The 23,618-nt window shown below is 33.9% G+C and overlaps 2 protein-coding genes across 8 annotated transcripts in view; one reads left to right on the top strand and one right to left on the bottom strand.

Annotated features, from left to right (window-relative positions):
* The window catches only part of CTPS2 (CTP synthase 2), a 148,406-nt gene that overhangs the window by 66,367 nt on the left and 58,421 nt on the right, over positions 1 to 23,618 (bottom strand). For all 7 annotated transcript variants that reach the window (XM_051984446.1, XM_051984449.1, XM_051984443.1 and 4 more), the window contains exons 10-13: positions 20,797 to 20,885; positions 19,625 to 19,719; positions 17,239 to 17,301; positions 17,041 to 17,084 (exon numbers count right to left, since the gene is read on the bottom strand). In XM_051984446.1, coding sequence (XP_051840406.1) covers positions 17,041 to 17,084; positions 17,239 to 17,301; positions 19,625 to 19,719; positions 20,797 to 20,885 — 291 coding nt within the window. The remainder of the gene's footprint in view (positions 1 to 17,040; positions 17,085 to 17,238; positions 17,302 to 19,624; positions 19,720 to 20,796; positions 20,886 to 23,618) is intronic.
* On the top strand, positions 3,562 to 9,072 carry S100G (S100 calcium binding protein G). The gene is made up of 3 exons (XM_051984450.1): positions 3,562 to 3,666; positions 4,811 to 4,956; positions 8,796 to 9,072. Exons 2-3 carry the CDS (start codon positions 4,819 to 4,821, stop codon positions 8,898 to 8,900), a joined length of 243 nt encoding a protein of 80 aa, XP_051840410.1. The 5' UTR covers positions 3,562 to 3,666; positions 4,811 to 4,818; the 3' UTR covers positions 8,901 to 9,072.

The raw sequence follows: 23,618 nt of genomic DNA, 5'->3' as shown, positions 1-23,618 counted from the left end.
GAATAAAGTGCAGATATGTGTATGTCCTAAAAATACTACAAACATATATACATGTATTTTTCCTATGCAAAAGTACAACCATCTTTACCAAGTGTTTGTTCATGAAAGAAAAGTACTGCTTCCAGATTTGGTAACCAATACTGACATTATCATTGGTAATAACTAAGCTTCCTAATACATTCATGGAAACAATTTTCTTGATATAATAACAATTTTATTCTAAATGTATTGTTGTTCAATCATTTTTTAGTCACATCTGATTCTTTGTGATCTCAGTTGGGGTTTTCTGGGTAAAGATACTAGCCTGCCATTCCCTTCTCCTCTCATGAAGAAACTGAGGCAAACAGGGTTAAGTGACTTGCCCAGGATCACACAACTAATAAATTGTTTGAGGCCAGGTGTGAACTTAGGAAGATGAGGCTTCCAGCTCCAGGCCCAGCACTCTGTGCACTACACACCACATAGCTACCCTATATGATTAAACACCAGCATGTGTATATTTTTAGAGGGAGAATACGGAAAGGACTAACTTTATCTAACTTTACTAGAATTAAAAAATAATCATAACTCCTTTCAGTTAAAAATCACAAGACTCTAGCATAACCCCTTATTATAGAATATCATGAACTTTTTTTTTACCATTTTGCTATATAATGTGTGGGTGAATTCTAATTAAAACTTCAAGTCAGAATGTTGTCTACATCAGAAGCTTCAAACACATGGAGTAAGGCTTAAATCAGATTACAATGTAAAAAGGTAATATTTAGCAAAGTAAATAAAAATTTAACAAAACAAAAAACATAATTTAATATGGCATTTTATAAATCAACATAACAGGAATTCTTATGAACAGTAAAAGGCACAGTGAACAAAGGGCTGAATTTGGAATCAGGAAAACCAGGGTTCATATATCGGGTAGTTATAGAAGGCATATCTTCCTAAATTCAAATCTAGTCTCAGACACTTACTAGCTAGGTGATCCTGAGCAAGTCACTTAACCTAATTTGTCTCAGTTTTTTCACCTGTAAAATGACTGGAGAAGGAATTGATATATTTGCCCAAAGAAATCCCCAAAGGGGTCACCATGAATCAGACATGACTGAAAAATGACTAAATTACAACAATGAAGTAGTGAATTGAGAGACCGCCACAAAGCTAAGAAGACCTTGTCCAAGTCCTATCTTTAATATGTCCCGATTGTGTGACTAATCAAGTTACTTACCTTCTAAGTACTCTAGGCAACTATCTAAGAGTATAAGATAGAAAAAAGATACTGAAAGAAGGAGCTTCTTTATCTGGGACTTCCCTAAATCAGTGAAATCACAGAACCAGTCTCCTTTCCCCAATTTTTCTTTTTCTTTTTTACAACTGAAGACCAAATTCCCTTTGTTATACCTACATACAGTTAGCATGTCTTTCATACCAAATACTTTAATAAACATGAATAAAATAGTGAAATGCTGAACAGAGAAGCAAAGATTACATAATAAAAGGTCTATTATCAAGTCTCCACCAATTTTCTATCTTGTTCTACAAGGAGTTAAAGAAAAGTAAGTCTGCCATAGTAGGTATTTACAATACCAAAGAAAGGATGAAGAAGAATACTCTAGAAACTTCAAAAGATGCTCTGGGATAATTTATAGTCAACAGGAGAAAAATGATCTTGGAAGGTACTTATTCCCTCACAGAATGCTACTTAAATAAAATAAAATTCAATTTTCCTGGGGAAACCTTAGAAGCTCCCTAGAAGATCATAGTACTTCTAGATGAACAGCAGTTCATTTATAAAGTTTATTTTTTAAAAACTTTAGGAATAATCTATAAAGTATATTCTGGGAGAAAGGAGATAGATATAGAAGAAAACAGTTCACCAAAGAATCCAAAAACCAAAATCATTCTTCCACTTATTATGCAAGTAACCAAAAAGTTGAACATTAACATTTAGGCAATGTAAAAAATGAAATATAGCAATAATAATTTTTTAAATTGAAAATCAAGGTTCTTTCCCCCAATTTTCAAAAAAGTGATTTGAGAGATTTTTTTTTTCTTCATCAAGAAAATAGTCCAATTCCAACAGTTGTGATAGAGAGAGCCATCTACACCCAGAGAAAGGACTATGGGAACTGAATATGGATCACAACATAGTGTTTTCACCTTTTTTCTTGTTGTTTACTTTTTTCTTTCTCATTTTTTTCCCTTTTTGATCTGATTTTTCTGGTGCAGCATGATAAATGTGGAAATATGTATAGAAGAATTGCACATGGCACATGTTTAACCTAAACTGAATTACTTTGTCTTCTAGGGGAGGGGAGTGAGGGGAAAGGAAGGAGAAAAATTTGGAGCACCAAGTTTTGCAAGGGTTAATGTTGAAAACCATTTTTGCATGTATTTTGAAAATAAAAAGCTATTTAAAAAAAGAAAGAAAGAAAGAAAGAAAACAGTCAATCGATTCCAGTAGACTAGTGATGAAAAGTACCATCCATATCCAGAGAGAGAACTATAGAGACTGAATGTGGATCAAAGAATAATACTTTCATCTTTTTGTTATTGTTACTGTTTGCTTATTTTTTGTTTCCTTCCTGTGTTTTATTACCTCTTGGTCTGGTTTTTCTTGTGCAGCATGACAAATACGGCAATATGTTTAGAAAAACTGCACATATTTAACTTATAACAGATCGTTCAATTGTTTTGGGAAAAGGAAGGAAAAAAAATTTTGAACACAAGGTTTTGCAAAGGTGAATGTTGAAAACTATCATTGCATGTATTTGAAAAATTAAAATTATTTTTAAAAAAAGAAAAGGAAAGAGCTAATCACACTTGAAGATTCATTCAGAATACCATCTGCCTGTTCTCGGCTGATTCCATATATAATTTCATTTGAACACAAATCAGACTGTTAATTCCTTGAGAGCAAGGACTCTCTTTTACATTTCTTTGTATCTCCAGTATTTAGCATAGTACCGGGAAGGTACATAATAAATGTTTATTGACTAACATAACTAATAAGTATGAAGACTATTTGAATCCAGATCCCCCTGATTTTAAGTTTAGTGTCCTAACTACTAAACCAATCTACTTCTCATCCATTAACAATAATACAAAATAACTTCAAAAGGGAGAGAACACTAATACCTGGGGAAAATTAAAAAAATAAAAATAAACAAACTCAGTATAGGAGCTTAAGCTATACTTAAAGGAAAGTTTAAAAAAAAAACTCTTAGGTTAAGGGAAGAAGAGAGAGAAATGTAATGATTATATTTCAAAGATCAATTCATGCTTAATTAGATTAAATTTTTTAAAAACTTATTTATTCATACTTTTCAAAATATAAAATAAGCAAGCACTAGAATTCAAAAGGGAAAATGGACCCCCCCCAAAAAAATTCAAATTACTCTTGGACTCTGGACCATTAGGCAATATGATGAGGTGGCCCTTAATTGTGTATTGCTCTTAATTATAAAATTATCTTTTGAGGTTCACACAGGTCTTCAGCTCAGGTTTCCAAAGCCATTAATTATTACCTTTAAATGGCAAATGGCAAACAAAAGGAAAATTTCATAATCAGGGTGGAATGTGTCTGTAAATACTATAAATAGTCTAAGAACCTCCTTAGTTCTTCGCATTCTCTTTGGACTCCTCTAGCTGTGCTGCTGCAAGGCAGACCAGGTAAATCTGATTTTAATTTTTATCTGAAATTCCTACTGCTCACATTAGTTATGTATTTTCCTTATAAGAATGGGTTCATTCCAGAAAGAAAGCCAGAAAAGACAAGCATTGCTTTGAAAACTACAGATCAACAGATTTTAAAAGAAAAACAAACTTTAATAAAAGAAAACCTGTGACTTTTTATACAAATCATTTTTTCTCTTCTATTTCTGTGTAGATGTAAATGCTCAATCTATTTGGTGCTGGTTAAGTTTTGAATAAGAATAAAAACTAACTGGGGGGGAGGGGGGAGGGGGGAAGAATGGATGGATTGAAAGGTATTCTTTCAACAGGCTAAAGGGTAAATATTTTCTAACAGTGTCCCTACTAACTTAGAAATTAAGCTATTCTCAGATGTACCTCCAAAGGTACATCCCAAATAATCTAGACATGCTACATTAAAAGAGGAGAAAAAAATTTAAAATTTTAATTTAATTTAAAATTCAAAAAAATAAGTTGTTACCAGTTATTAATAATGGAACAGTGTGGACCAATTTCTGGAAGATCCAGCAGGTTTGGATACAAAAAGGCTCATGGATAATGACTTCTCAGCTTCAGATCCCATTCTACCTTCCTCTAAGAAGGAAAGTTGAAAATGGGGGGGTGGGGGTGGGAGTCATACTGAAGTGCATCGGCTAACTCCTAGTGATCCTATCATCTTAATTTATCATATGCATCTTCCTTTCCCTCTTAGTACTATTTCTTATCTCTTCCTCAATAGCACAGCTTAATCCCATTAAAAGTATTCAGAATTAAGAGGCCACAGAAGAGGCAGAGTACAAGGAATACAGAGCTGGCCTTGGAGGCAAGGTTCAAATCCCACTTCCAATAAATAACTGTATGAATCCGAGCAAGTAGTTAACCCTCAGGGCCTTCAGGAAACTCTAAATCTATAAATCAGCACTGCAGTCACCAACAGGCACTGGTTGCCTCCCCAAGGGTTTTTTGTTTGAACCAATGAAATTATATTTGGGCCACATTTAAGAAAGACCAGAATTTTAAAATACCTAAGCAAATTTTTGCATGGATTGATGTGCCTTGTCCTTTAACTTGACCCTTTATATATATATATTTTCAACACATCCATTTTCCTCTAAATTTACAGGAAACAAAATGAGTGAATTGAAAAAGTCCCCTGAAGAACTCAAAAAAATGTTTGAAAAATATGCAGCTAAGGAGGGTGATCCTGACCAGTTGTGTAAGGATGAACTGAAACTGCTAATCAAGGCAGAATTCCCACATTTATTGAAGGTGAGTGAATTTCAGTAGCCCCACGTAGCCTTGGGATGGGTATATGTGTGCATAGATGTGGATGAAGCTGGGAAAGAGAAACTGGATATATTGTGATACCTAAGTGAGAGGTAAAACACAGGGGTAACTAGGTGACATGGTGGATAGAACACTGGCTCCTGAAGCAGTAAGACTTGAGTTCAAATTCAACATTAGACACTTACAAGCTGTGGGACTCTTGGCAAGTCATTTCACCCTGATTGCTGCAAGGCAAATCTCCTCCAAAAAAGAGGTGAAACAAAGTAACCTCCCAGAAGGTACTTGAGCTAGCTCACCAGGTTCCAACTCAGTAAAGTCCATCATTTTCTTGGAGACAGATGCTAGTGAGGTTAAACAGTAGATTGAGAGGGTAGGAGCCAAACTGAGAGCTAACAGTGAAAGTTAAGTTTGCACTATATTTCTAAGTGACATGATAAATAACATAGAGATACTATGAATTGGTATGCTTTTAGCAAATAATAAGTATTTGTTTTATTTTTCCTTCCATTTTCCCTTACTCCACTAAAAAAAAAATCCTTTTAATAAATACAGTCAATATAAATAATAAATATAGTCAAATTTATGATGTGCTTTTCTCCATGGGTTCTCCTAATTAAAGAAACAAAGCTAAATCTCTAAATGTTCAAAGACAAGATTAGTTTTTATGTTGTTTAGGGCCACCCATTTAATTCAAAAGGGCTTATTTTTAAAATGCAACAAATGATTTCTAGACAATTAATGGAAATGGACTGATATCCTTTTGCCATAACAACTCATTGTTTTGAGTTTTATCTTATCCAAATAAAAATGCATCTACATTTTTCTTGGGGGCAAAGGAGATGAGTCTCCACTGCACATTTGCTTGTTTTTAGTCTCTTCCTTATGGAAAAGAAGCATTATGCTATTTGACTTCCAGAGTTCTATTTCCTTAGAATCCTATACAGCCTTCCAATGATTTATTTTATATAAAGTTGCCTTACTTCCTAGTTTTTATTCAGAAATATTTATCATCAAGGTGATGCCATGGAGAAAAAAATGCTCTCTCCCTTTCTTTTTTCCCCCTTCCTTTACTTCTCTATCCCTCAAAAGTTCTTGAACAAAGGATCAGCTTGTCTTAAAAGCATAGTTTTTAAATGTTAGGATAGTGAAGTTGCCTAGTTGATAGAATGCTAGACTTGGGAATCAAGAAGAGCTCAATTCAAATCCTGGCTCTATAACTTTATTAAGTTACAAGACTGGGTAAGTCATTTATATTATCTCATCCCATATTATCTCATGTCCCATGGTAGTTGCAAGCATAAAATGGGACAATAATTATAAAACATTTTTCAAACATTAAAGTACTGAATGAATAGTAGTTACTATGTTCACTTAACTAGCTGTATGATCCTGGATAAGTAATTTATCTAAACCTAAGTTTCATCAAACTATCTCCCATTCATCAAATCTCCCAGGTTGTTTTTAAGTATAAGATATTATTAGTAAAACAATTTGTAACTTCAAAGTGCTAAATGAATATGAGTTGTTGTTATTATTATTACTTTTATACTTTAAACCATCTAATCCATTTCCTACCCAAAGCACAAACAGACCCCACAGTAATATCCCTAACAAGTAGTCACTTACTAGCTCTATATAACTTAGAGTGATAAGAACTTACTTTCCCACACTCTAATTCTAGAGACACTTTATTCCATTTTTCAACAATTTTGTTTTTATGTTTTGTATTTGGAGACATTATGGGTTAATTGATGTGAGTTAAGTGTCTGAGGCTGGATTTAAACTCACCTCCTGACACCAGGGCCAGTGCTCTATCCACTCTGCCACCTACCTATCTCCACTATGGCTGCTAAAATGATGTTTTTTTCCCCTGGGAAGCAATGTGGGAACAATGTGGGGCTAGATTTGGAGACAGAAAAATTAAGGCCCAAATTCTAATTATACTACTTTCTACCTATGGGTCATGATTGCCTATTCGAAAAAAAAAAAAAAATCTTTAAATCTGTAATTCTGTGTTCAAGCAAATTCTATTATGTATAACTTTAACCCTTTGCTCTTATTTCTGTCCTCTGGAGTGTGGGGTCAAGTAGAACAGTCATATTGAAAACTGACATTTCCTTAAGATACAAAATACAGAAAGCCTTTGAGGATATGCTTTTAGCAATAAAAATCAGTTTAAAAGTAAAAACATTTTGCTTTTTCAAAAAAAGTATTTTAAGATTCAGTCCTTAGAAATGTAAAATATGAATAAGAAAAAAATAAACAATAAGAAAATTATGTCAATAATTCATTTCAGCATATTTTAAAGATTCAAAGAAACAAAATACTCCAAAGTCCTTTGAAAGATTTTTTTTAAAAAAACAAGAAGGAAGGAAGGAAGGAGGAAGGAAGGGAAGGAAGATGGGAAGGAAAGAAAGAAGGAAGTTCTATTTTCCAAATATATTTAACTGGCCCTACTGAATGATCTACTCACTTAAAAAAAAACAAGAACATACATGGTTTCACCATGGTGAATGGATGAATTACAATCTTATTCGTGCTTAGCATAAACTTCAATACAAACGCACATCTTTTATGTCCATATATCAGAAACAGAATAGTATTTGTTTTACTTTTATAATTATGGCACATCACCAAGATTTCTCATTCAAAGTTCTAGGAGTCTGTCTACATCTCATTGCTCTCATCTGAAGCGCCTTAAGAATAAAAACAAAATAATTTCCATCTTTTTCCTTGAGTCAAATAACTAACATTTGAACTCATATTCATATCCACTTAATAGTTTCATGTCCTCTCCAAGTCTCAGTTTCTACAGTTACAAAGAAGACATAATAATTCTTGGACTGCGTACTCACAAGGTTGCTATAAAGAAAGGAAAGTTTTTTGTGTAAAAGTTTAATGTGTCAAGGATCATGAGGTAAATGCACTCATAAACCCAGACTGTAACTTTACTATAACAGTAAATGGTCTTTTAAGAATTTTGACAATCCTTTTAAATCTTAGTCTATAAACACTGTGAAGCTTAAGAGATATTATAAATATGAGCTATAATATTTATTAGGAAGCAATGTAACCTGGCAGAGTAGAAAGAAGGCAAGTCAGAAACCCTAAAGTCAAATCTCAACTCTGTGTAATCTTGGGCAATTAATTCACTTAGCTGGGCCTCAGTTTCCTCACTTGTAAAATGAGAGAGATGGACTAGATGGTTGGATTAGAAGATCCTTTCTAGATCCAGAGCTCTTATTTTTATATTTTTACAAAGAGAAGTAGGAGCAACTTCCTCATGTGGCAGCCAAGTGTTACACATTTCCTATTTGAATTTCATGGGCTATTGATAGTTCTAAAACCTAGTCTGAGATCATTGGGTTGAAAAGAGGGATTGCTTACGCCTGAGGTAGCCACATTTTGATGTTATGAAGTAATATAATTAAAGGCAGTTCCCATTTATCGATAATGCTTTAAGGTTTAAAAAGCACTTTGTATGCATTATTTAACTTAATCTTCACAACTATTACCCCCACTTTAGAAATTTTACAGATTTTTTAATAATTTACAGATTTTACAGGATACATGACTACCCAAGATCACTTAGCTAATAAATATCTCAAGTCGGATTTAAATTAAAATGTTCTTAACATCAAGTCCAACTAGTTTCCGCACTACTAAAACACAACTAGAAGTTCCACAGAATGCATATATTCACAACCTTTTCAGGAAAGCAGAGTCAACATTTTCCCTTTTTTTACTAGTAGAAATAACAACAGCAGCTGGCTAGCGCTCTCCCTCTCCACCACTTACTAACCTTATTTATCTTAAACCAGGGGCCAACCAGCCTAGATGACCTCTTTAAAGAACTGGACAAGAATGGTGATGGAGAAGTCAGTTTTGAGGAATTCCAGATCCTGATAAAAAAGATATCCCAGTGAGCTCATCCCCTGAGAAATAAACAAGCAGCATGCTATCAAGATAGAGTTCTATTGTAGCCATGTCACAAAATCCTTGAGTAGCTACCATTAAGCACAAGTTTTTATTCTTCAACATTGTATACTCCAAGTCAGGAAATCAATGTATTGTTAATAAAGGTATTCTTAAATATTCTTCACTTTGTAAATGTGTTTTCCACAGAAACTTTAGAAGGGCAGAGGAGAAGGCAATTTGATGTAGCAAAACGATTCTTAAATCAGAGTCTATTAACCTCCCCTAAGTCTGATGGATTTAATAGTGTCCCATAAACTTAGATGAGAAAAAAATTTACATCTTTATTTCCATTTGGTTGGTTAGCTTTGCAGTCAGTCCAATAGATTGTATTTTATCCTTTTAAAAATATTATTCTGAGAAGGGGTCCTTACGTTTCACTAGATTGCCAGAAGGGTCCATGATAACCAAATTAAAAAAAAAAAGCCTCTGGTGATGAGGCAGTTGGTAATGATCCCATGACACCCTGATGTTCATCCTTTGTTCTCAAAAGAGGGCTGATGACTTTAGGAGAGTGATATCTTGCAAATGAAGTGGATTTAAGTGAGGAAGAGCTGTGCAAAGTCTCCAGTTCACTCTCTCCTCTAAAGTCATTAGAGTCCACTAGCAAAACATAGGTCAATACAACCGGGGATGGCCCCAGAAGTGGCAGGAGACATTGGCCTTTTTAAGTTTGTCTGAAAGCCTATTTAGTAATTAAAGGCTAAGAAATGACTCAAAAGACGGCCTAATTTGCCTTCCCAAAAGAACCAATCTGGTAGGGGAAGACCCTCAGAGTTTTCATTTCACACTGCATGCCTTAAAGAAATAACCTGCCATAGATCCTCTTAATCAAGGGCCTTTTCCATGAACCACTAGAAAAGCATTCCCTAAACCCAGGTTTCCCAACAATGAAACAATGAAAATTTCCAGGAGGAAATAGACTCCAAGTTTAAATAAGGCTCCTAAATAAAAGAGAAAGTAAAACCAATAACAAACAGAGCAATCTATCTATCCAAGTGTCCTTGACTCAGTGCTATTTAGTATGTATTAGCACTTTGATTTTCAGTTCTACATGGAATACATCCAAATTCATAATAGACAGCAATGATTTTTCTCTTACACAGTAAGTGGGAAAGGCTTGAAATTTATAGTATACAATAGAAGGAAAGTGGGGGGAGGGAGATTGTCACTCTACAATCTAAATTCACCAAAAAAAAAAAAAAAATCAGTTTCCAACTAAATGGTTTTTAACATGTGTGTATGTGAGACAGAGAGAGAGAGAGAGAGAGAGAGAGAGAGAGAGAGAGAGAGAGAGAGAGAGAGAGAGAGAGAGATTGGGTAAGCTTATAAGAATAAATAAACTTTTAAATTCAAAAATACATAATATATTGGATTACAAAGTAAACCAATTATATTGAGATAGAAAAGTGATTATTCCTATCCAAGTGAAATCTAACCGTAGATCCCTGGTGTGTGGGAGGGAAGGTCTCTGTGGACTCCAGGAGTCCTAAACTTCTAAACCTCTAAACTAAACCTCTGCTTTAGATAAAGTGCATTACCTGTCTGTAGTATCCTCCTAATCAAGTATGATGAATCAAAAGCGTTCCAAGGTAATAAATAGAATCAACTTTGCTACAGAGGGTGACATATTTGATAAGAGTCAAAGATAGGTCCCTTCAATCACAAATAACAAGGGCCAACTGATGAAATAAACATGCTAAAAGTGAATGTCAAGATATAAGATATTCTGATGAAGAATATAACAGATCCAGTATGCAAGAAATAATCAGACTCTATAAATTAAAAACTATAATTCATTATGGCACTGAGTGCTCTTATGCAGAGTTTCTAATTAAAGAAATGAAGGTGCTAAGCTCAAAGAGAAAATTCAAGAGAATAATATTTCATATTAACAAAATAAAAATGAAAACCAAGAAGTGACTAAACTAACATAAGAACCCAATTGATTATCTTTTCAAAGTCTAATTAGAAAAATTTTTTTTAAAAAGTCTAATTAGTACAAAGAATCTCATGTCCTTAAAGCACATATTTACCAACAGAATTATTTAAGCTCTCTCCATTTAAAGTCCAAAGGCAATAGAATTGCAAGACAAGAAAATAGCAACCTCCTTCTGCATACCTTATCCTTTCCAGGTTTTCACAACATTACTTTGTTGTGATTTTCTTCTCTATTTGTCCAAATGAAAGTTTTCTCTCTTTTATAGAATCAACATGCATGCTCCACCCCTTACATATGAGAATACTACAGGGCTTTCTCTGGTCCTTATATATACTTTCTCAATGCATCTTCAGCTGCCATGGATTCACCTAAGATTCCCCTATACAAAAGACTTCCAGATCTACATATCTAGGCCTCATCTCCAACCGTGCTCTATTCTGTTAATAAACATTTGTTAGATACCTACTATGTGCCAGGAGACTATGCTAAGCCCTGGGGAAACAAAGGACTTCCAGATCTACATATCCAGCCCTCATCTCTAGCAGTGCTCTAGTCTTTAATATACATTTGTTAAGTACCTACTTGCTGGAATCTTTACAAATTGTTAAGTCATTAGAGTTGATAGAGACAATAATTATCTAATTTAGCATGGTTCAGTATCCTTGATCTGATCTTACAAGGAGATGTTTGGGGCTAGAACCTGAAACAAGGTACTAAGTAGAACTAATTATGCTTGTGTTCACACCTTTACTCATGGAAGTTCACATGTTTGGGAGATTTCAGGGTTTAGTATGAGATATCCCAAATCACACCTTCCTTGAAGCTCTTAGGGCCAGAGAGCACTATGGGAGAAAACCCATAATCCCACTGTCTGATATATAAGAAGAAAACAGAGGCCCAGTTAAGAGAGTTCAGCTGAATTAGATTGGAGAGGAGCATGCTGGGACAGACACAGAGTACTCTGGGAATAGAGTAATGCTAGAATACTATTCTTTTCCAGTATTATCCTCTCTTTACCCTCACCTATTTCCCTAACTCTGTCAGGATTTCTAACCTTCCCTATTTAATAAACCTCTTTTATCGATCTAGGTTTTTGGATCTGTAAATTCTTTTACAGAGAATCTCTGCGCTGCCAAAAGGGGATTCCCCAAAATTCCCTACCCTTGCACTGAATGCCAAGGGGGTGCAGGGGAGCCAAATCTCTCCATTTGGTTTCCTGAACCCTGAACCTGCCACTAGACCTTATCATTTAACTCCCTGACCACCCAGAAATCCTAATCTCATTTTGGTTCCCTGACCTTATTATTTGGTTCCCTACTAAAGGGAACCCAAAAATCTAAACCTCATCACTACCATTTTTACTCCTCTGATCCTTTCCAAACCTTCCAAATACATATCCCCAAGTTTAGTCCTGGGACCTTCTCAGGATTTCAACTACTGCTTCCATAAGGTTTTAAGTTCCATCCTTTAAAATAATGAGGTTTTTCTGAATGGCGATGAAATATATGCCTCAGGAAGGTTATAAAATATATGCCTCAGGATAAATTACTTGATAATAAACTTCAACTTTTTTTTACTGTTTCTCTGAAGTGGCTAAAAATGTGGCATGGATAAGTACACTTAATCAAATTCTGTAATTAACTAGCCTTTTACTCTTTCTATCTTATTATTTTTCTTATTCTTTTTTTTATTCTTTTCTTTTTTCCTATATTTCATCCAAGTAGCTGCTGCTTTTTTTTTTTAATTACAAAGACACTCAAAATAGAGTTTTGTCTTAAAACAAGCATCAAATATCAAAGGAGGCAATGTTTAGGAGGTGAAGAGAGCCAGATGTGGTATCAAAAGGCCTGGATTCACATCTCAACTTTATTATCTGCATGAATTGAGGCAAGTCATTTCATCTGTATATTTCAGTTCCCTCTTCTGTAAAAGAGTAGATGACCTTTATATTCTTTTCTACCTCTAATTATACTGTTATTTTTTATTCTCTCACTTCATCCTCTAACTTGATCATCTGTGCATATTTCACAAATCAGTCTGACTTAAAATTAAATATAACCTTGAAGGCACTGTGGTAAGAAAGTGATAAACAAGATAAATGACTAAAACTGACATAAACATGTCAAAGCCTACAGTCTCAGCCTGTCTCAGAGTATCTGCTTAAGAATACCATTGCTTTGAATATAAACTGAGGCTTTTTCTCTTTTAGAAAATCAGTTCTCTCTTCTATAAGTGATTTTTCAGTACTACGCTGCAGTTTAAATAAATGAAGGTTACAAAAAGTGAAATTCTCTCTTAACAACTAAACAAAAAAAAAAAAAGAGTATTGAGTGCATACCAATAATTCAATCATTTGACTAAGATCAAGACCATGGTATCATATCTTTATATATAGAGGGAATCCTAACAGTCATCTATCCAACCCTCTCATTTTACAAAGGAGGAGAATGAGACTTAGAAAAGCTAAGGATTTTAGTTAGCCAAAGTCACATCGGTAATATCAGAGATAAAATTTGAACACAGATCCTCTGACTTCAGGGGTAATACTTTTACTAACCAGAGGATATAAAACATATATATGGTATAGTAGAAAGAAAACGAACAATAATTATCAATGACTTGATTTATCTGGGCAGAGTACAAACTAGCTACATCGGTTTCCAAGCCATGAACAGTATGAATGAGTAGAAGAAAATAACTTTGAAAAAGACCAGGGAAAATTTTATTTGTTATAGAAGCACAAGATGCCTTTATTTTCCTAACCTAGCAGTTCTGCTGGAGTAAACTGATAAAGAGGAGAAAGAAGAGGAAGGGAAAAGGATGAAGAGAAAGAAGGTGAAAAAAGAAAAGGAAGAGAGAGAAAGGGAAAAAAAGATAGGAAGAGAGAGTAGACGATAGAAAGGGGGGAAGGGAAAGGGAGAGAAAAATAAAGGTCAAAGAAGGAAAAAGAAGAGAGAAAGAAAGACTGAAGGAGGAGGAGAGAGGGAAAAGATAAAGATGGAGAAGCACAAAAAGGTAGGGAAGAAAGGGGGAGAGGGAGAATATTAATCAATGAAACAAAATGTTATTCAAAGCATTTCTTGAGTAAATGAGAAAAGTAAAGAGGCTTTTAAGCTGAACCTTTTCATTCTTATCTAAAAAAATCTATTCCCTTTTTCCTACTCCTTTTATCAAAGTGAATCTAGACAGATTATAGATATGTATTTTGTCTACTGGATTTTTTCAAGGCTGTAATACCCAAGAGCAACCCTAAAACAGAGTCAAATGGGTCAAGGCAATGAACATTTATTGTCAATTAAACAGGTTTTATCAACAGCCTTGAATCTGATGGGTGGGATACTTTTATCAGGTGTTGCTTTATGTACCAACGGTCCCATTTGTTGGACTCAGAATATTAACATGGCAGCCTCACCTCTTCCCCTCATCACCGACTTAAAACACGATGGTTCTAACATTGAAGACATGGATAACTTTATTCATCCTAGTGACTGCAAGTCAGTAGAATTTTCAGCATTTTATTTGCTCTAGTTTTAGTGAACTCTGAAACAAGTTGGTTGAGAAGAAAAATGTATGAAGGACAAAGTCATTAAAGGCCTGCTGTTGCTACAGCTAGGTAACAGTGACCTCTTCTGGCAAGTAGAAAAGTACTTTACAGTAATCATCTTATTTCAGAGGGAAAAAAAAACCTCACACAATCGGCTATTAGCCTGGTACAACTTCTTCCAAATTCACATCAAGGAACATTTCTCATGTAAATGACAAGTTATCACAGATTCCTAATTAATATCAGTACTTCTAATACCTATAACTTGAAAATACCATGTTTTATTAGATATTTTGGTGGCATGGTAGATAAGAGCACTGGGCTTAGAATCAGGAAGATTTATCTTTCTAATTTAAATACAGCCTTTAACACTTACTGAGTGTCCCTGGACAAGTTACTTAACCCTGTTTGTCTCAGTTTCCTCTGTAGAATGAGCTAGAGAAGGAAACGATGACACACTCCAAAAAAAATATAAAAGAAATATACCAAAAATAGAGTCACGAAGAGTCAAACATGACTAAAAGAATTGAACAACTGGTCCCAGTGACTTTTCTGGTTTTCCCTAATCCTTTATATCCTAAAGTTGCCAAATCTGTCAATTCTGCCTTTTTTCTCTCCACTTACATTGACAGGGGCTACCCTGATTCAGATATTCACTGCCTGCCTTGGGATTGTAATAATAGTTACTATTATCATTGTTATTATTATTGTCTTCCTGACCACAGTCACTCTCCAATTCACTGTTCATACACGTACAATATAATCTTCCTAGACTACCCTGCTCAAAAAATTTTAGTAGGTACCCACTGACTTTAATATAAAATACAAACTCTTTAGATCTGCAGTTAAGACATACCATAATATGGCTGAAACTCCTCTAGATTCAAATTCCATGTCCTTAATTTCACATCACTCCCGTTTGCCATTTCCATGTGGACCATAGACAAAAAGGACTACTGGTTATCTTCTGATCACATATTTTGCCTTCTCCCTTTCTCTGGCATTCATGAAAGCAGTTTTTCCCACACCTTCACAATACTAGTTCCCTTTAGGGCTGAGATCAGATGGTCTTCTCTTCCACAAAGCCTTCCTGAATCAGTCCAACTAATAATATTGCTGTTGTCTTTTTTTCCCCCAATTGTGTCCAATTCTCAATGAGCTCATTTGGGGTTTTCTTGGCAAAGATACAAGTGTTTTGCCTTTTTTTCCTTTGGTCATTTTACAGATGAAGAAATTGAGACAAATAGATTTGAAATCATGAAGATGAGTCTTCCTGCCTCCAGATTCAGCACTATGTGCACTATGGCAGCAACTAGTTACCCTATCTTCCCAACTGAAGTTGGGACTTAGACTATTTCTTACACCTTTGTTTTGATCCCTCCTTTTACTCTTAAATATACACATAAATTTCTTTGAGTGGATGACCATCAATTGGTGAATGGCTGAATTAATTATGATAAGTGATACAAATGTAATGTAATATTATTGTTCTATAAGAAATGAAGAGCTGGATTATTTTTATTTTATTAAAGATTTTTATTTTTCAAAACATATGTGTGGACAATTCTTCAACATTAGCCCTTGCAAAACCCTCTTTCCCCCACGCCCTTCCCTAGATGGCAAGTAGTCTGATATATGTTAACATGGTAGGAATATGTTAAATCTAATATATGTATACATACACAATTATTGTACCACACAGAAAAAAAAAAAAGAAAAGCAAAACAAAATGCAAGCAAACAACAACAAAAAGAGTGAAAATGCTATGTTGTAAACCATACTTAATTCCTACAGTCCTCTCTGGATATGGTCTCAGAGCTCTCTCCATCACTTAACAAATGGAATTGGTTTGAATGACCTTATTGTTGAAGAAAGCCAACAATGAAGTGATCTAAGATAATTCCAATAGACTTGGGATGGAAAATGCCATCCACATCCAGAGACAGAATTATGCAAACTAAATATGGATGGAGGGATAGCATTTTCAAATGCTTTTGTTTGTTTCTTCTCATGGTTTTTTTTTTCCCTTTTGGTCTGATTTTTCTTATACAATATGACAAATATGGAAATAAGTTTAAAAGGATTATATATTTTTAAGCTTTATCAGATTGCTGTCTTGAGGAGGAGGAAGGTAAAAATCAGAGAAAAAATTTAGAACAGAAAATATTGCAAAAACGAATGTTGTATATTTCTACCATGTTTAACATATATTGGACTACTTGACATCTAAGGGAGGGTATGGGGGAAGGGGGAAAAATTGGAACACAAGGTTTTGTAAGGGATAATGTTGAAGGAATGTCCATGCATATGCTTTGAAAAATAAAAAGCTTTAATAAAGAATAAATAAATAAATTTGCTCTCAAATTTAAAAAAATGTTTTAAAGTATATATGTATTTGGAAAAATAAAATATTAATGCAAAAAAAAGGAGGTTAAACACTGAAATTGGTAAAAAGTTGATAGGATGGAATTCATGAAAATGAGTCTGGATGCAAAAATACTTTCATAATTAAAATTACATTTCAGTAAAATAAGAAAAACACTACACATTTAGAAAACAGAAAGGATATAAAATCATCAAAATCCAAAAAAATAAAGTCACTTACAACAGGAATGCTGGTGTTTGGTACAAATTCTGTAGAATCTGCATCTAGATATTAAGAAAGAAAAAAATTTAAGGAAAGATTATTCCACCAATTTCTCATAAAAAAATCTTAAATAAGATGAGTTTGTGGTTTTGTTTATTTGAGATTTTTAATGAAATAATTGATTCAAGTGAAGCCTTGAGGGGATCCTAGACTTACCTTTCCAACCAAGACAGTTCCTGGCAAATTCCACCACTGCCAACTGCATCCCTAAACAAATTCCTGTAGAACAAGAAAGAACACATGCCATCATTGACTATGAAAAACCATGAAAATAATGCCAAATATATGTACTGAAAAGTCTTTGCCTGATCTATACTGAGGCAACTAGATACCTGTAAGTTCTTAGCCTAGGGGCTGGCATATAAAAAGTAAAGCTTATTCCTTTCATGCTTTCCTTCCTAATTGTAGCACTGAAGACATAGATATATAAGGTTTGTCACTTAAGAAATCATCAATCTGGATTCTTTCACTATTAACAGAAATCACGACTTCTCTACATAGTATTAGAAAGAAAAAAATGAAGGAAAGAGGATGGGAGGGAGGGAGGAAGAAAAGAAGGGAGGGAAGAAGAAGAAAAGGTTAATTGGACACCTAGCTGCCTTCTACAACTAGGTTCTCCAACTAAGAAAACTTGGTCATTCTAGAATATTCAGAATATGTAGCTATTCTAGACTGTCAGTTTTTACCGGTAAACAATCTGAATGAGTAGAAAGAGAATAACAATAATATGCATTTACATGGCATTTTAATAATTACAAAACACTCCTCCCCATAACACTTCTGTGAAGTGAATATTTCAAAATTTCCATTTTTCTGAAAAAGAAACTGAAGCTCAGAGAGATTAAAGTGAATTATTTATAATCATAAAGCTAGATGGTGCAGTGGATATCATGATGGACCTAGAGTTAAATCTACTCTCAGATACCAGCTATGTGATCCTAGGAAAATTACTTAATCTGTTTGCCTCAGTTTTCTCATCTGTAAAATGAGCTGGAGAAGGAAATGGCAAACCACCTTTGCCATGAAAAGATCAAATGGGTTCACAAAGAGTCAAACATAACTGATATGAATGAACAACAAAAAAATCAGGTAAGATATGAACTTGAAAATTGTAAATCCAAGGCTACTTATGATGTACCTTACTAGAAGACGTCAAATGTTGGTAAAAACTTCAATAAGACACTTAAAGAAGCTATAAAGGAGCTTAAAGTCATTGAGCAGTTGTGGTTAAGAAAATACCAAAAGCAAGGAACCGGAAACTTAGTAGATGTCTATCAGTTGGAGAATGGCTGAATAAGTTATGGTATATGAATGTTATGGAATATTATTGTTCTGTAAGAAATGATCAGCAAGATGATTTCAGAGAAGGCTAAAGAGACTTAAAGGAACTGATGCTGACTGAAATGAACAGAAACAAGGGATCATTGTACACTGTAACATCAATATAATACAATGATCAATTATGATGGCTCTTCTCAACGATGAGATGATTCAGGGCAGTTCTAATAGACTTGGGATAGAAAATGTCATCCACATCTAGAGAGAGAACTATGGGAAACTGAATGTGGATCGAGATAGTATTTTCACCTTTTGTTCTTGTTATTTGTTGGTTTGCTGGATTTTTTCTTTTTGTGTTTTTTTTTTTCACTTTCATTTTGAATTTTCTTGAGCAGCAAGACAAATATGGAAATATGTTTAGAAGAATTGCACATATTTAACCTTTACCTATCTCATTGTTTGCTGTCTTAGGGAAGAAGAAGGGAGGAAGAGTGGGAGAAAAATTTTTAACATAAGATTTTGCAAAGGGGAATATTGAAAGCTATCTTTGCATGTATTTAAGAAAATAAGATACTATTTAAAAAGAAAAGAAAAGAAAACACCAAAGGGTTCAGAAAAGGAAGAAGAAAGACAAAGGGTAGGGGTATCTAAGGAGTCTGCCAGTAGGGAGAAAAGAAAAAACAAAAACAAGAAAAGGAAACCTTGCCAGTATCACATTTGAACTTCATATTTATATCTTTAATAGTTCACAAAAATTTTATCTTAGTTCTGTGAAGAAAATAAAGCATTACAGCCTTTTGCAGATGGAAAAATTGAGATTTCAAAGAACTTGCCTAAGATCATACAATTTGTCAGTGGTGTAGTAGGCAACTGAATACAATTCTCATCTGAAATCAAATGGTATTTTGATTAAACAACATTCGTTCTACTAAGACTGCCACTTTAGGACTATAAAGGATTTTAGAGGTCAACACCTGCATTTTACAGATGAGACTACTAAGGTCCAAAAAAGATTGACTTAGTTACAGAAGCAGCAAGTCTAGTCCTTTTTCCATTATAATATTATACTTCTACAAAATCAGCTAAAAACACTTCTCCTCACTTATTAAAACAGAGTAAATGGGAATGTTCTTTCTACCCTACATCACTAAATTTAATTGTGGTATTATCAAATCCAGAAAAAGGTAAAATTCCAACTCTACTACTTCTCAAAAATGAGATAAATTATGTCATTGCATTGTTAATCATATGAGTTGAATCTTACCCAGAAAAGGTATTTTCTTTGTTCTTGCCCAAGAAATTGCCCGGAGTTTTCCCTCTGTGCCCCGATAGCCAAAACCTCCTGGTACTAGAATCCCACTGTAAACAGCCACAAGAATGTTCAAGATAAGTGTTCATCATTCCTTTTATTATCCACCACCACTACCATTCCTAGAGAATGGCAAATCAAACATCAAGAAGAAAACACCACTTTACAGACCTCGATTTTTAAATATGAATTAGGTTTTAAAAAACAAAAGTACACTCTTGGGTAATGTTCAACAACACTTACGAGTTACAGTAATAGTTTCATTTCGATTTTACTCATGTACTGAAATATATTCAGAACTAAGTTACTTTGCCTGAAATAGGTGAACGATCTGATAGCAATTCAACAATCCAACAATTATTTATGAACAGGCTGTCACAACTTTTCTTCTTGAAATCTTCCCAAGGATGAACAGAGTTTGAATCACTATGTGGTACCATTTAGTGTAACTAATGATTATTTCCTAGTCTTTTTTTGTTCTCCTTTGGTATTTGAATTGCATAATAACTGAGAGGATTTAATTCAAGAAAAGATAAATCTTGGTTCATACCCTGCTCCAAAAAGACTATTCCCTGCCCTCCCCTCACCCCAAAAAAAGGTATCATGAGCTATTAAATTCAAGTGCACACTTGAAATCAACTAATGCATCTGAGAAGATTAATGGCTATCAAAGATTTCAATGTTCCAATGGATTGATAGATGGAGTGTTTAGAGATTGCATGCAGTTCTCTAAAATTATTTTATCTAGATGGTCCCCCAACTAAAATGTGAGAATGAATAATCATACAGAAGAGCAAAGACTCAGGTAAATGATGTTGAAAAAATAAATATTATGAAACCATCTTATAATTTAACTTGAGATATGAAATATTTTTTATAAACCACCCTTACAGAAACAAAATATACTACTTCCAGGTCAAAAACTTCAACATACAATTCTATAATACAATTTCAAAATCACCACATTACTTATTCCTTCCCTTCTCCCTTCCAGTCAATTTCCACCATGTTTTCATATAGGAATTACTGAGCATATTGTTTAAAAAAATAAGTTGTTAAACACACAAAAATTTTACAAAAGGAAGAAATCTAAAGTTGGAAACATATTCAGTGTTATGGGTACTCACTCTGCCTTGCACAGCTTCTGCCAGGCTTCATGAAATCTCACAGGGTTTTCAATCTCAGAAGACTGTTCTAGATCAATAGAATCTATATACTGAGAAGCAAATCAACAAGCATGTATTAAGGACCTACTATGTGCCAGGCATCATGTTTGATATTAAGGATACAAGGAAAAAAATGAAACTGTCCCTATCCTAAAAAAGTTTACATTCTAGGCAAAAAAAAAAAAAAACAAAAAACCATCAAATTTATTATCTAAGTCAATACAAAGTAATTATGGAAGGAAGCACTACTAACTGGGAGAGAATGGAGCTTAAGTCAAGGATGGAAGATTAGGAGAGTGGAAAATCAGAAGATATGCAACATAATCAAGTCATCCTCTACTTAAAAAAAAAAAAAAGGCTGGAAAACATGAATTTCAAATATCAAAATTAGCTATACACAACAAAAAATTTCTAAAAAATTGCACATAAATTTTTCAAGATATACAATGAGATTCCAGAATATAAAAGTCCTAAGATAAACACTATCACAGTCTCACTTTTCAAATTTATAAATGGTTATAAATTTAGAAAAGATTAAATTCTCATTTTAATTACTGCATAGCAAATAGTATCACATTCCAGCTGAAAGACCAGATTTAGATACAATGATTTCTATCAAATAAAATCTCGATTATCTCCAATATCAGTCCAACCATTTCTGGAGGTTTCACTCTCTAACAAAAACACAAGCTTTATATCATTGTTGGATTATGAGCTTCAATGGGCTTCAATTTTTATAGAGAAAAGTCATGAATTAGAATTAGGATGAGTATAAAATTTTTTTTATTATTTTTTTTATTTTATAATAACTTTTTATTGACAGAACCCATGCCAGAGTAATTTTTTTACAACATTATCCCTTGCACTCGCTTCTGTTCCGATTTTTCCCCTCCCTTCCTTCACCCCTTCCCCTAGATGGCAAGCAGTCCTATATATGTTAAATATGTTGCAGCATATCCTAGACACAATATATGTTTGCAGAACTGAACAGTTCTCTTATTGCACAGGGAGAATTGGATTCAAAAGGTAAAAATAACCTGGGAAGAAAAACAAAAGTGCAAATAGTTTACATTCATTTCCCAGTTCTTTCTTTGGGTGTAGCTGCTTCTGTACATCATTTATCAATTGAAACTGAGTTAGGTCTCTTTGTCAAAGAAACCCACTTCCATCAGAGTACATCCTCATATAGTATCGTTGTCGAAGTGTATAATGATCTCCTGGTTCTGCTCATTTCACTTAGCATCAGTTCATGTAAGTCTCTCCAAGCCTCTTGTATTCATCCTGCTGGTCATTTCTTACAGAACAATAATATTCCATAACATTCATATACCACAATTTACCCAGCCATTCTCCAATTGATGGGCATCCATTCATTTTCCAGTTTCTAGCCACTACAAACAGGGCTGCCACAAACATTTTGGCACATACAGGTCCCTTTCCCTTCTTTAATATTTTTTGGGGATATAAGCCCAGAAGTAACACTGCTGGATCAAAGGGTATGCAGCACAGTTTGATAACTTTTTGGGTATAATTCCAGATTGCTCTCTAGAATGGTTGGATTCGTTCACAACTCCACCAACAATGCATCAGTGTCCCAGTTTTCCCGCATCCCCTCCAACATTCATCATTATTTTTTTCCTGTCACCTTAGCCAATCTGACAGGTGTGTAGTGATATCTCAGAGTTGTCTTAATTTGCATTTCTCTGATCAATAGTGATTTGGATGAGTATAAAGTTTCAAGAACCTTAGAGAAGATCAAATTCCAAATTCCTTCTTTTTCTACAGAAAAAGAAACTGGGAGCCCAATAAACACAGCTGATTAGTGTCATAGAATTAAATTCAGATTTTCTGACTTTCTATCACATCATGTTATTTCCAATAAATATAAAAATTAGTCAGTAAAGTATGCTTATATATATAGATGGTGAGAGTGATCCAACCCTAAAACCTGCTGTTAGGAACAAAATACAAAGTATCACATCTGTAAATTTATGCAGCAAAATAATCTGATCTCAATGAAATTCAAAATGAGTCATTCTTGAGGTCTGATCAAATGTTAAAATATTCTACCTGCACCAATCATTTGATATATAGTGTGTGTGTGTGTGTGTGTGTATATATATACACACATGTATTTATATGTGTATGTATATAAATGCATGTGTGTATATCCTGAACAAATTTAGTGTTACACAAATACACGTACACATGAGTACATGAATATATGCTATGTATATTCCTATATGTGTACATGTATGTGCAAATGTTTGTGCATGTGTGTACATGTATGTATATTGTATAGATATAAATATGCACATAGATGGTGAAATACAGAGATCAACTAGTCTCTTGGATGCTTATACTTTTTCATTATCTTCCCTTTGGTTCAAATATTTTCTAGTTGTGTGGCCGTGGGCAAATTAATCTGTTTGCCTCGGTTTTCTCATCTGTAAAATGGGGATAACAATAGCACCTATCTCCCAGGGATACCTTGAGAAAATATGGGAAATGAGAAAATAATTCTAACGTGCTTAGTACAGGACCTGGTATATAGTAAGCATTATAAAAATGATAATAATTATACTAATTTTTTTATGTTCATGATCTCTTAATATACTCTTCATAATGAACTTCAGCCTCGATGTGCTTTACTGATGTCCACTTGAAAAGCAGTTATTGAGCTATAGCTCAGATTCTTTTCTGAGAATTTATTTTCAAGCCTTTAATTTGGAATGCTATTTCTAAAAACTTGAACAAAATAAACAAACAATAACAAGAGTCAC

The sequence above is a fragment of the Antechinus flavipes genome, chromosome 3, assembly GCF_016432865.1.
Source record: "Antechinus flavipes isolate AdamAnt ecotype Samford, QLD, Australia chromosome 3, AdamAnt_v2, whole genome shotgun sequence".
Taxonomy (NCBI): domain Eukaryota; kingdom Metazoa; phylum Chordata; class Mammalia; order Dasyuromorphia; family Dasyuridae; genus Antechinus; species Antechinus flavipes.
Note: the sequence above shows the minus strand (reverse complement) of the source record. Positions and strands in the feature narration are given on the sequence as shown.

Bases quoted from the DNA above. Each gene is read 5' to 3' on its own strand.
- S100G (XM_051984450.1), top strand. From the start codon at position 4,819: ATGAGTGAATTGAAAAAGTCCCCTGAAGAACTCAAAAAAATGTTTGAA. The intron at 4,957-8,795 runs GTGAGTGAATTT...ATCTTAAACCAG, and splicing joins AATTCCCACATTTATTGAAG to GGGCCAACCAGCCTAGATGA.